Source organism: Pteronotus mesoamericanus, unplaced genomic scaffold, assembly GCF_021234165.1.
Source record: "Pteronotus mesoamericanus isolate MK-2021 breed Mesoamerican mustached bat unplaced genomic scaffold, CSHL_Meso_final contig_101, whole genome shotgun sequence".
NCBI lineage: Eukaryota > Metazoa > Chordata > Mammalia > Chiroptera > Mormoopidae > Pteronotus > Pteronotus mesoamericanus.
This window is the reverse complement of record NW_026555001.1, coordinates 22,713,593-22,727,679: the sequence shown is the minus strand read 5'-3', so window position 1 is coordinate 22,727,679 and position 14,087 is coordinate 22,713,593. Positions and strand designations below refer to the sequence as shown.

General features: G+C 42.6%; 1 protein-coding gene across 1 annotated transcript in view; it reads right to left on the bottom strand.

Moving 5' to 3' along the window:
• CYRIA (CYFIP related Rac1 interactor A) overlaps positions 1 to 14,087 on the bottom strand; it is a 94,715-nt gene that overhangs the window by 23,913 nt on the left and 56,715 nt on the right. The window contains exon 3 of the mRNA XM_054569475.1: positions 2,346 to 2,425. Within this exon, the coding sequence (XP_054425450.1) occupies positions 2,346 to 2,415 (70 nt within the window). The 5' untranslated portion in view covers positions 2,416 to 2,425. The remainder of the gene's footprint in view (positions 1 to 2,345; positions 2,426 to 14,087) is intronic.

The following is a 14,087-nucleotide window of genomic DNA, read 5'->3' as shown; positions in this document are numbered from 1 at the left end:
ATTTGGTTGGTTTTGGTTAGATTTATCTGGGTTTGATTGAGTCTGGCTGGGTATAGTTGGATTTGGTTGGATTCGACTGTGTTTGGCTGGGTTTAACTGGTTAGACTCTTTTCAGGTCTAACTTTAAAAGCCTTTAAAGTGATAAAAGTAAAATCTTCAGGGTTTTAAAGCAGTGGATGTTCTCAACTAGTGTTCTCTGGAGCACCAGAGTTTCAAAGTTATGTCTACAGCCATCATTCTATTCCCGACTAGAGGGGGACATCTAAGTCATCTACAAAGTAAGATATCTCATTGGAAAAATAAGAATTTTGGTGTTTTGATTTTTCAAATCTTATTTCATAAAGTTGGTTTTCAAGAAAGAACCATAATGGGCTAGAAGGGCAGGGAAGGAAGGTTGTAGTCATGATTCTCCTTGAGTCTGTAGATTCCTGCTCGGTAGTAACAGTATGTTGAGTATGTTGAGTGCCCAGGTAAGTCAGGCAACATTAGGGAAACAAGGGCAACCAAGAATGGTCACTGCTTAATGAAGTCTTAGGCATATGTGGAGGACAACATGGGCAGGCAGGTCAACACACAAGATGAAATAAAGGGCTTAAGAGAAGCACGGAGTGGTCTGGGAATAAAGAGGGAGAAAGAGTATACCTTCAGTTTTAGGAAATTGAAGACCACAGAAGGAATTGGAGCAGCCTTCTAGTTAAGAGGTGGTATTTGGAATGGGCTTTAAGAATGAGTGTTTTTTCTCATAGACCAGGAGAAAAGATTTCCAACAGATGGCAGTGAGGATAGAAATAGGAAGGCTATGTTTGGAGAATAGCAAGAGGCCCCATTTAGGGCACCAGATGTTTGTTGGAAAGGAAATGGGCACTGAATGGACGGCTGGCTTGGGTTAGACCATGAGAAGCACAGCAGCTGAGGCCTGGAGGTCTGTAACTGCAGCTCCTCTCAAAGAGAGTAGCTGATATCACTGGGGGAAAGCTAGAGAACAGATGAGATCTGAGTAGAAGGAAACCTAAGGTGCATTTATGCTTAAATGGGGGTTGATTAGTTAGAGGATCCAGGAGAGAGGCTGCACTGTAGAGGAGGAGACATAGCCAACCAAACAACAGCAACAGCAGCCGCAAAATGAGTTAAATTAGAAGTGAAGTGTCTTTCACTGAATATAATCTAGATTAAATATTTTTGTTCTTTTCAGAACACATGAGCATTAGGATAACTCTTCCTGATTTTCAAGTAGTTACTTTAGATCCAGTGGTGATTCCAAAAAGATACATCCAGAGAGCTTTCACTGTTTGGTTTACTGCACCTTGACAGAGTCGTCTAGCATTTACTTAGAAAATGTCTATTAGAAAGTTTAATCTATAGGTAAGGAAGTTTCAACTTACTTTTAATATAGATAAAATACTTGAAAAATTAAAGTTTAAAGCAAACTAAGGTCTGTAATAGATCATGAATACTGGCAAAAATGACATTTAAAAGTGACTGTGCCTGATATTATAGAATGTAATTCAAAAAATGCAGAACACAGGAGGAAAGGTAGAAACATGAGCTTACTTAATTAAACATGAATGTGTCACTAACTTGTAAATATAGTCAATCAAGAAAATAAACAAGATGAAGAAAGAATCTCTGTTTTAGTCATGATTCACAAGCCCCTTAATCTTAGAAAAATATTTAAAGTTTTTGATAAAAGAAGCATAACCTTTCAGATAAAAGATGTGGATCTCAAAATCTTGAAATAGTGTTGTATTACTAAATAATATATAAAGAAGAAACAAAGATGACTAAATCATCTGTAAGTCTTATTTCTGGTATTGATCACTTTTTCTTTCATGTCTGGCGAATATTCGCTTTACATTAATTTGTGCAAATTACTATGCATACTACTTTTCTTTGGAATATGACATAGAAATTCACAAATATTATTAGGAAAAATACAAATGATGATTTATGCTACACATCCAAAAACTGATCACTCCTAAAATCAAAGAAAACTATGGAAACCTTTAAAAATATTTTTAAAAGATGTTTCATTTAGTATTTAAAAATGTTATTTATTTATTTTTAGAGAGAGGGGAAGAGAGGAAGAGAGGGAGAGAAACATCTACGGGTTTCCTCTTGCACACCCCCAACTGGAGACCCGGCCCACAAAAAGACGTTTCATTTAGTTTAGTTTTGTTTTTTTTAAAAAGGAAAAGAAAGAAGGAAAATGATTTTTGAAAACAAGAAAACTTATGGTGACATCTGAAGGCTTAAGTATCATATAAAATGTTCATGTTATAACTTCCCTATCAGCAAGCTATAAAGTGAAAAGTTTTCATAATTATCTTTTAATTTTTAAAACTTACTTTCAAAATCCAGAAAAAAATGTGGATAGTTTTCAATTTCCCTGGTAAGGACTTTGAGCAGGTTTCCCATGCCAGCAAACCTAGGAAAGGCAACAAAACCAAATATCATTAGCAATATAAAAAATGAACTTCTAAAGCATTGACCATATTTGACTAACTTGCACAAATACCACGAGACCCCCGTAACTATGTCTTCACACCCTGCAAAAAACAGAGATGAGTAATAACTTAGCCACTCTTTCCATTAAAAGAATCAGGTATTTTAGTTACAAGAGGCAGAGTTTAGGTATGTTCTACAAAGTGTTTCTTCTCCCCATTCACTAATTCCCTGAATCCTCAAGGTTAATATTTCAGCTTTGCTTTGTTTCTCTTCCATTGACATGGGGACATACCATGTCAATGGGCAAGCACAACAGAGAGGGCTTTATTAAAATATCTGTCCAGAGAGAGAAGTTTCTTAAAGTTCCTGAGAAAGAGTTTAGAAAACACAGATGCACTACTCCAGGGACTCTTTTCAGCCTCTACAGGAGGCCATGTTTCCCAGCGGTACAACTTCCAGGCAAATCGAAGGCTGTCATAATTTGGCATTTCAGTGCTAATTAGGTGGGGTACTTCACGAAATGTAAAATATGAGAAGGTATACTATCCAAAGTGTATTCTTAATGAAATTGCACCCGAAGGCATTGGCAAAAATAAATCAAATCTACAGAGAATTACAAATTTGTTACTTGCAATCTCAACCCCCCCCAAAAAAAAGCCAAACGTAGTTATTATTTTAGAAAACAGCAAAATTTCTACAGTTCTCAGCTCTAGACCTTAACTCATATTCTTCAGGAGGCTACCCATTCCTTCATTCAGCACATATTGATGGAGTCGCAGTTCTATGCTGGGTGCTGTGCTCTTTGCAGAGCATTTCTCTAACTCATGACTCAGACACCTCAGCTTATGAGAGAAAGACTTGGAAATCACTGGACTTGAAAGAAGCAGTTCCCATGGTTGCAGGAGGTGGTATAACCTAGGGTCCATAATCCTCCCCTGAGAAAACACCCATATACTTGCAGCCGCCATTTGTGGTATAAGTCACTAGCGTGAAGCTAGAAAAGAGACAATTTAGGGAGGCCTGCTTTCAATCCTAGCTGTTTTCTGCTAGCTCTGTTATCCGGGTCTACTTTACTCTTGAAGCCTGTTTTCTCATCTGTAAAATGAATTGTTAAATGTATCTATTTTATCCAGTCATGAGGATTAATGAGAGAAAAATAAAATGCTTAGCACAGCACTTATAGGAAGGGCTCAGGAAATGTTACGTGCTGTTACTGTTGACAATGATAACAATGATAAATTCCACCACCATCATCATCCTCATTATCACCACTGTCTTCAAATAATTATTGAGGATTCTCCTAGGAAAGGTAATTTAGACATGTTGCATGCACCTTTAGGAAAGAGAAAATAATGAGTAAGACCTTCATTCAAGGTCCTAAAGGTCATAAAAAATTCCTAACCATTACTGTTGTCTGAATATTAAATCATTTGCTATGTGAAATAGTGAGCTTCTTATCGTTGGAGGTGTTTAAGTAGAAATATACTATATCAATCCTTTAAAATATTGTAAAAATGAGCTATATGTTGGGCAGTAGGCTGGGCTGGATACTTTTTAGAACTCTCTCATCTTGAAGTACATAAATATTTGGGCATGCAAGCGAGCATGCACACACACACACACACACACCAATTAAGAGGCAGCCACCATGCTTCTCTCCTCCAAAAGAATCTTCCCTATTCATTCTGTCATTTTTCTTTTCCTCCCTTGCCTTTATGCACATCTCCTTTTAGTATACTTTTGAACAGAGCTCTCTGTGGGGTAGGTTCTACCAAATTAAAATTTGGAACCATTGCAGCCCATCCCAGCCACTGGGCAACTTGAACCTCGGGGTCTCTAGAAAGGAATCTCTGTCCAACTTAATGAATGATTCCAATCCAGACCTGGAGGCCCTTCTTGTAGGAAGATGATTTCCTGGTTAGTAGCAGCCTGGCATTCAGGTAAAATACTTTAATGGAAGTTAAATGTTCTTAATTTCCCTCGTTTTGTGTTATTAACGTGTCATAGGAGACCTGAGTGGATTTTGCTTTCTCCTATGATTCTGTCCTGGGCAAGATTTCACTGTCAGAAAACCTAGGTGGGAAATATGTCAAGGCTTTAAAATTAGTAACAGACTGAAAGGAACACACATGGAAATATACCCAAACATTGGCTGGCTGTAGAATTCTATCTATTTGAAAGCTATTTAATCTGGTTGGCTGATAGGATCAAATATTTTGGAGCATGTATCTTACATCAACCCAGGTCAGTTAAGGAACTCTCACTATTCTAGATGTTTGATATCAATGATTGTTGGACATTATGTAGGATTAGAGGTCAAGTCCAGTTTTATGCATCAAAAGCTCTTTGAATAAGCACAAAAACACTTCATCTCCTTCATGGCAAAAGATCTGATGCATCCTCCTTCCCTCCAAGGTCAACAAGAATTCATGCAAGTATATTTTGGTTTCAGGTGTGCAAAGTGAGTTAATCTCACACAAATGGCCACCTGCACAGAACAATTGTTTTGTTTTTTTTTGTACCCAGGGCCTCACTTGGAAAGACCCATCACCCATGAGACTTCCACTACAGCTCCAGACACATTCCTTATGACAGGGATTCTCTAATCTTTTCAAACAGGTCCTTGGTGTGTGCAAAACATTGCTATGTACCACATTGCTACTGAGATAGCTTAGTTAATTCACATGAAGATTATTTTTAAAATATTTTATCTTGTGCAAGAAAAGAATTGAAGAGAGGTTTTACACCATAGGGAATGCACATACTTAGATAAAGTGGGGAAAAGAGAAAAATTAAAGTAGAATAGGGAGGGAAAGGTACAGAGGTAAGTAATAAGGCTTTCACATTTGCTGGCAATGGCTTCAACTCAGTCCTGAGCTTCTGGTAGTCAAAGCAAAGTAGAAAAACTGGCCTCTTTCAAGATTTGGTGTTCAGAGAATAAAACAAATGGATTATACTACATAAGCACAGCTTTTTATGAATTTAAAAAAAGGAGAAAAAATGTGATCATGGCTCAGAGACAGTTGGGGAAAGAGAAATCTCCAGGGACGAGTAGCCACACACAGAGGAGGTAGAACAACAGTACGTAGAGCATGCTTATTTTTTAAAACTAGTGTGCTGTAGATATTGTGACGTTTAGATTTACTTTAAACACACACACACACATACACACACACCCCTCCCTTGGCATCTCTGGAGGTCACTGTCAAGTGACGTCTCCCTGGGACGGGATCTGTTACTGAGTTGCAACTGAGAGTTGTGACATCCGAGTTCATTCCTGTGAGGAGGCTCTGGTGGAGGCACAGCAAGAGAAAGTCCGAGGTCTTGGCTACCCGATGAAGAGGCAGGAGAGGGTTTATTGGGTGGATACATACTCTGGAAGATATTGCAAATACTGCCTTTCAGGTAGCTATAATTATCTTCACATTTATTGGAAGAAAAAGAGGTTCAGATGGTTAGCACAGCTCTGAACACAAGAGAATAAAAGAGAGTCACATTTACCTTTAACAGTCTGGGAACCCCAGGCCTACATTCTTTTCCACAGAGACGCTCTGGGGCTCTGGACCCCTAGAAGGTGCCTGTCTGGGCACTTGGAGAGTCCATGGTCTGTGGAAAGTGCACCCAGGGTGTTGTCCTATCATATGCAGATGCTCATCTTTCCAGGGAGAAAGGTTGCTGTTTCTGTTAGAATCCCCTGTGGCCTGCTCCACGCCAGTGCTACTTGTGGCTTGTACAGGGAGGGACACGTTTATTTAGGAATATAGAGAAGAGAAAAGGCCATGAGGAACAGGGCCTTTCAGAAAAGCTGGCTTATAGGACAAGTGCGGGGTGCCACCAAGCATGAAGGATGCTGGGTGGAGTGTGGATTAGGACTGAGAAGAGAACAAAAGGTACAAGTTGGATGACTTGACATGTCTTCCAAAAACAGAAAGCCTATTCCTCAAGGTTCATTTACCGCAAGATAATTTTGAAATGGGTCCTTTCCCATTATTTTCCAAGTAGTCTGGAAAGAGGGGGTGTCTCTCCTCCCCGCAGGAGGGCCAACAGAGCCAGTGAGGACTACTCGTGTGTCCCCGCCAAGGGAGGTGCTCATCCCCCAGGGGTGATAATTTGGGATGTACACATAGTATTTTCTACAACTACTTTCTTGGCTCTGATTTCAGAAACACTTCCAAGGGAGCTGGCTCCAGGGCTCCCGGGCGGAAAACAACTGCTCTCTTAAAGAAATAGTTCGCTACAAATATTTCTAGTTCCAAAAAAGGGGAGAGAATTAAAGCACGTGTGTACAACATGTGCACACAAGAACACACATGTACTCTCTTTTTCTCCCCCTATTCCAAACTCTGTTTTTGTTTGGGAAAAGGAAATTAAATAGTAGCATTAGTTGTATTCCCAGAATGTTAAACCAAATAAAATCAACCAGGGCTCATATTAAAAAGAGGTGGCCATAGTTCATGAGGGAATTTGTTTGTTTTCTATAAACCGGATGTAACAAAGGACTCAGGCCCGGAGCGCAGGCACTGTGAGTGCTGGCCTTTGCCTGAAAACACCAGAACATCAATGCCCGATTTTTACGAATAGAGAACAAGCACTAAAAAGACCTTTTCTGTAGGTATGACTATTTGAACGGATAATCCCTAAGCCAATACCACCTACTGTCAATAGAGAACAGAAGATGAAAAAATAAATAAGTCAGTGAATAAAACAGCAGTCCTACAGGGCTTTATTTTCTGATGTTTTTCTTAAAGCCTAAGATGATAAATAGGCAATGCCTCTATCAGAAGGCAAGGCATTTGTTCACACTTTGAGTGAGCCAAGCCTCCCCAGAATCTACAATATTTAGCATCCCTGATGAAAAGACTTTAACAAATCAAAGACTTAGATTCCCTATCCATAACTCAATATTTTGGAGGTTAAGAAATCCTGGTTGATCCAAATATTTTTTGTCAACTTAGTCATCGTATAAACCACAGACTAACCATGACTATAACAATGACATGTATTTGTAGGACATCACATTTTTGCCAAAGATGGGTGGCCACATCTGTCCTCCACCTGAGTATGTGTCAAAGGCGGGAAAGGTATTATTGAGCCCATTTTACAGATCAGAACTGGTGGGTCCGGTATCGTAAGTGTCCTTTCCAAAGTCTTAAGATAGATTCCGAACTTCTTGATTTGTAGTCCCACTGTATTCTCATGTGTCATCAGAATTCATGCTACATAGAACTGGGATGATCTTTTTAAAATTCTTATTTTAGAAAAAAAGGACTTGCCTAAGAACCTACAATACATTAGGGCCAAAGGAAGGCCCAGAATGGGGATGTCAGTCTCACGGTCTGTCCACTAACACAAAGAGTAAATAAAGCATCACCTCCATTTTTTAAGAAATAAAAACATCATACACCATGTGTTGCTGCCAGCAGAGTTTCTGCTTCATGTTAGTGGGGTCTCACCAGCACGGGCTAAACAGCTACCTACCAGGGACACCCCCACTGGCCGCTCGCAAAATTGTGTGCACTTCTCTCCGTCCCTACCTGGATCACCCCAATTCAGACCCTCAGGAGACCTTGCCTGCGTCCTGGAAACAGCCTCCACACCAGCTTCCTGACTCCAGTCCTGTCTCTCTCCCACTCATTTCCATACCTGAAACACAAGTCTGATTATGTTACTACCTTGCGTAATATGCTTCAGTGCCTGCAGGATATAATGGATCCAAATGCAGGTACTGGGTACAGGAAGCCTCTGCTCATCTCCTCTGGGCCCGCTCTTCCACCATGCCCGTGTGCCCTGTGCCCTCGCCTCACCCTGCACTGCTCCCAAGGAGCCCTGCTCTTTACTGATTCAGGGCCTCCTGCACATGTTGCTCCTTCTCTTCACAGTTATAATGACAGCTAACATTTTTTTAAATGATCTACAGGCCATAGTGATGAGCACTTTTCATGTATGTATTATTTTAACTTTCTCAACAACCACATGAGCTAGGAATTCTTAATATCTTGATTTGAGAGAAAAAGAAATAATCTTAGAGACTTAGAAGCTTGCTCAGGCTCACAAGTGGCTGAGCAGGTCTGGAATCCAGTTCTATCTGACTTCTAAGTCTGGGCATGTGGCAACGGCTTCCCCCGAATTCCCTTTCAAGTGTAAGAGTGAAAATCAGGGCCTTCAGAAGGAACCCCCTGAGTCCTCCCTAGTCTTTGACTCTACCTCAAATAAAACAATATCCAGTCCCTGGAGTGAGCTCTGCTTCTCCGTCCCCTCCTAACATGCCTTATTTACCATGTTATGGGGCCCATCAGTATGGACCATAATCACTTGCTTTCATAACTCTCTGAATGGCAGGTCTTCTTGGGCAGGGCTGTTTTTACACCTCATTGTATTCCCAGCACTCAGCACAGGGCCAGCACACAGCACTGGAAAAGCAGTCCTTAAAATATCTCTGTCCGGTGGTTCCATATCAAAACGAGAAAAGAGAGGCTATGTCATAGCACTCCCTGTAGACAGCTGAAGCTATTCAAATGTTTTTATGGGACGGTGATTTTATTTTACAAAATGATGGGGATAGCTGCATCCTAAATCCTCAAAGTTCATTTTGAAATTTTACTGCTTTATGAAATTCAGAAGTCCCAGAGCTGCTAACAGTCAGCGACTTGCCCAGGAGCAGAACTACAGAGGAACCTGGACCCTGTCTCAGGCCAGTGCCTCCAGCTGTGTCCTGCTCCCCACCTTTCTTAGTTTTACCATAAGTCTGACCTTCTAACTACAGCAGTGCCCAGCACAGCGGGGGAAGGCTGTCCCGTTGTGGTGTACGAATATTTCTGGGGACTGGCTGTGATTCTAGGAGTGCTATTAGCACAATCTACCTGTCAATGTGAGCAACAAGGTCCAGAGGGGAAGAAATCATGCCAATGACCACGAGGTCTGCAGGGTCCCCATCCTGCCCTGAGAAGCAAGCAATGCCTCTCGTTTGCCTCCTGTGAACCATCAGCAGCATCCACAGCACAGCCCCGATATTCTGGTATTCACGCGTTCAGAGGCGCTCTCCTGATAACCGATGAACCCCCTCATACAACATTCACACTACTTAATTGTTTTGAATTATAAACAAAACCAGCTAGCTAGCCATGAGCCTATGATATGTCCGATATAAAACATGTTGCTTTGTAAAGGCACATTTCTTATAAGACATTAAGCACCTGCTTTTCTGGTTGGGGGTGGGGAGACACCCCTGTGATGAAGTAGCTCAACTTATAAATTCTGGGAGACTGACTGTGCTAAACCAGGTCAGGGCCATCATGTGGCTGGGCCGGGAGGGAGTCCCTTCCCATCTGCCCCTTCTGCAATGAAGTCATAAGGTTTTCTGTTTTGTTGCCAAACGGGTTGCCAAGAATCCAACAGATGATTTCATTCCAAGATGAAGGAGGAAAACTGAAGTAGAGTGAGTCTATTAAGCACTTTCATCTGACAATAAAAATGAGTTAATGGCTAAAATGTGTTTTCAAAATGTTTTAACACTACAAGTAATGGCACTCAAATGGGAAAATGCTTTGAATATTCTCATCGATCATTAATACCATGGTGTCCCTCAAAAGGGCTTGGCATTCCCTGTGGAACGCAAGTTGTTGGAGTCCAGTTGTAAGGCGGTCCATGGGAATTCTCAAAAAAAAAGAAAGAAAAAAAAAACAATAATAACACTGAGAGACCATTATGGAGCTGAACAATTAAATGAAGGTTGAAAATAGCCTTGTCAATATCTGAGTTCAGTTTCTAAAATAGACTATTACCTCATCATAGATAATTTCCCCATAAACGTCAATATTATAGCAGCAAAAAGTCTCCAAGAAATGAGAGCAATATTAGATTCTTTTTTAGGGAATGCAATTCAATGGCCTCCCAATATCGGATGCTGGTGAACATGGAAACAATCAAACTGGGGCTGAGCCCTGGACCAGCCCACTGCTGGGAAGTCATTAGTGAATTGGCTCCCTTTCCTTGTGAAATCAAGAACATAGCTGTGAGGAAACTGCTTGATGAGTCTGTCCCTTACCGAGCAGGACGGACAGTGTCAGCCCACACAAGCCAGTTCTGCCTAATTTCAAAGGGAAAGAGACCCTCTGCAGGGCCAGCAGCTCCAGGCCCCCAAGTGCTGGTTCTGGAAATGCCTTTTGCTTACTGAGTGCTGTCGGGCAAGTTATTTATTTATTTCACCTCTCTCGTGTGGCCTCGCTTCAGTCTAGAAAATGAAAAGAAACACTGAAAAGTTATCTAGTTTGGGCTGTTCTGTCCATCAGTGATTTAGATTAAAGAGGCCGCCAGGGCTCTTTACAAACCTCCTTTTTCCAGAACTCCTCCAGAGGTGTTTAATTGGACAAGAGTCAGGCCCTTCCCCTCGGAGCACGGAGGTGCAGGGGAGGTACGCCATGAGCACCGCTGGTCACACCCTCCTCCCTGAGCCCTGGATGGCCTCTGTCTTCTGGGTCTCCTCTCGTCTCTCTGACTGTTCTCTCTCAAGTTCCTGCTTCCCCCATCTGACCTTTAAGTGTCGGCCTCCGATGGTCTTTCTTCACACCTTTCCTTACCGTCCCTGTGGATGCCAATTTTCGTCCATAGGCTGAGGATTTCTCAACTTCTAGCCTCAAATCAGAACCCTGTCCCCCTTCCAACTCCAGGCCCATACATGAGGTGAATTTCCTGCAGGCATAGCAATCTTGAGGGGGGGAGGGTTAATGCCCTCCAGTTCTGCCCCCCCCACATCCTCCTCTCCCCTTTCAGTGCGAAACATCATCACCTATCTAAGTACATGGGCCAGACACCTGAGGGTCATCTGAGATTTCTGCATCTCCGACAGTCCTCCAATCTATTCTCACACCAAACTCTATCCACTTAATTTTCCATGTCGCCCTTAGACGCACCCCTTCTCTAAGCCCGCCCCCTTGCCGCAAACTGTCCTTAGGGCCTCTGGCCACTATCCTCGCCTCTTACCTCCCACCAATCTGACACCAGGTAACTAAGTGCCTCACATTGTGTCATGTCACACGTGAGATGAATGCTGATGAATGAAATCTTTGCAACGGCTGTCATCTCACAGTATAACCTTAAAAAAGAAAGGCTTTCCCCTCGTCTCTGCTTGCCCTCCATGCCCTCGGCAGATATATCACACATGCTTGTGCTTGAAGTTCCTCTGTGTCCATAGTTCTCAGTTGGGTAGTGAAATAAGACCTACCAAGTCAAGGCCCAGGGAGGCATGTGCTAGTGGAGGGAGTCTTCCTAGGGAGGGAAGGGCCCCTGAGGAACTCCACCTGCCCCAGTACTGTGGATTGACTTGATTTGTAAGCCCCTCTTCCCCAAGGTACAAAGGAGGCTTGGGAATTGATGGGTCAAAGCATAGGGGTATTATTTCCTAGGTCAAATTTATTTTAGGAAGTGTTGCCTGTCAAAAACTATATAAGCACTAAAAACGCCAACAGAAATCAGTCTGAACATGCAAATGCTGAAGAATTTGAGTTCTAGGGAAATTGACAGGCTCCACTGCACCCTCAGCATCAGGGGCATCTGGAGTGCTGAAGCCACCCTGGAAATGAAGCCCCCCAGAGGAAGGAGGGCCTGTGCATTTGTTTTCAGTTTCTGAAAGGAGCAACCGCCTGGGTTTCAAAGCACTCTTCACTACAAACCAAACTTAATGTTTTAAAATAAAATCCCTGGCTTGAACACCAAGAAAGTGGTGAAGACCATCAACAGAAGTTGGGTCAGGAATGGAGGGTGAGGGAAGAGTTTGCTCAGGGCTGAGAGAGCTGCTTCCCAGGCAGGTTCTGTGGCTGAGCGGGACATGTTAACTAGGCAGAGGAAGGCATGTTTTAGGGCAAACACTTTCCAAGCTGGCTCTCAAATGAAGATGGTCTACAATTTTTTACGAGGTGTTCAGGGCCATAAAACCTGCCCTGATGCTCTCATCTGAGCGTCAGCTCCTCTGAAGGTTCTGTACTTTGGTCACACCAGAATAGGGGCAGTGCCAAGGGCTCTAGCCTCTCTCATTCTTGCTTCTATTTTTTTAAATCATGTTTTTTCCCTTTGGCTGAAATGCCCTTCCCTTCTCCTCTGCCTTTGGATGTCCTGTCTATCTTTCAAGGTCCAGATCAAACAGCAGATCCTCCGAGAAACCTCCTGCCCATCCCCCAGATTGAATTAACAACCTTCCTTCCTGTGAATTCTTTCAAGGGCTATGTCTTCTTCATTTTCAGAATGTCACCAATTCCTACCACTCCCTACCCCACCCCACGCACCAAGCACAGGTCCAGCACACAACCCTTATCATTTATGTCCCCTGAAATGGCTTGGGCGTGTTAGATCAGTAGTCATTGCATAGTGACTACGATAAGATGTCAAAGGCAACCAAGCAGAGGAAGCAGTCATTGGTAAGAGGAACAGGTCAGAGAAAATTGGTATTTCTCCAAATAGGAATATTTTGGGGTACAGGATGCTGCTGTTCTATGTTCTATGGATGACTTTGAGACCCTGATTAAAATCAGTCTTCCTAGAAAAATGCACACATACACAGACCCACATATTTTTGCATCTAATTACAAGAGGTACAACAAGCACATGGAAGCCCAGGAATGTAAATTCCTCATCTATTTTCAAATCACCAATACTAGGCAGGATGAGAAAGGCGTTTCTAAGTGCGTGGGCCACACTGAAAGGGACAAAGAGTCACTTAGGAAAAATAGCAGAAGCTTAGGAGACCTTGGGCAAGTCGTTCCACTCTTTTGAGTTTCCCTCATCTGTAAAATGTACATCATAATACTTCCTTTGCAGTATTTTCATTGAGTAAAGAAGGTAATGCAGGCAAAGCACCTAGTGTCCTATCTGGCAGGCATTCAGATAATTTATTGCACCTCCTGTCTTGCATATGAAAAATTGCAACCACAATGCAAACAAGTCGTTTCCCTTTTACAATAAATTCTGCACTGCTGCTTTGGAATGAGGGAAGAAAGCCCTTGCTCAGACCACCACCTCAGTGAAGTCGAGGGCTGAATGGCTGCTGCGGGCTCATTCGCATGGCTATTAATCATACAAGAGCCCATTTATGACAAACGCAGGTCACTCCCTTTGCATGACAAGGCATATGGGTCCACAGAGCCCCATTATCCAAGAAAACAGAGCATTGTGGGCGACGCGGGCGAAGCCGAGTGCACACACACAAGCGGACATTGTAAGGCTGTTTGCACAACCCTGCAGTGCTCCTCGCGGATTTCCTGCCAAGGAGACATTTAGATCTCATGGAGTCTACTGCAGACATTTGCTCATTCAATATGGCTTCAGCCTCTGGGCTGGAAAAACCTGGGTGTGCGGTGCCCTCTGCTTGCCATCCATGGAACTGCATGCTGGGATACTTCAGTTAGAAATCAGAAAAGGCGCTCCCAGGATCCCAGTCCCTTCTTTCCCTTTTTAAGGAGTACAGTGCAACAAACATGAGCTCTGGGATCTGGAAAGCCTAGCTCAAATATGAACTGTAACATGGGTTAGCTACAGGACCTTGGATTAGTCATCCCAAGCCTCAGATCTTACTTTCCTCAATGGAGTTCACTCTACTCATTTGGTGAGGCAGGCGTTAATAGAAAGGACAGGCACACCGCTCAGGTCCTGCC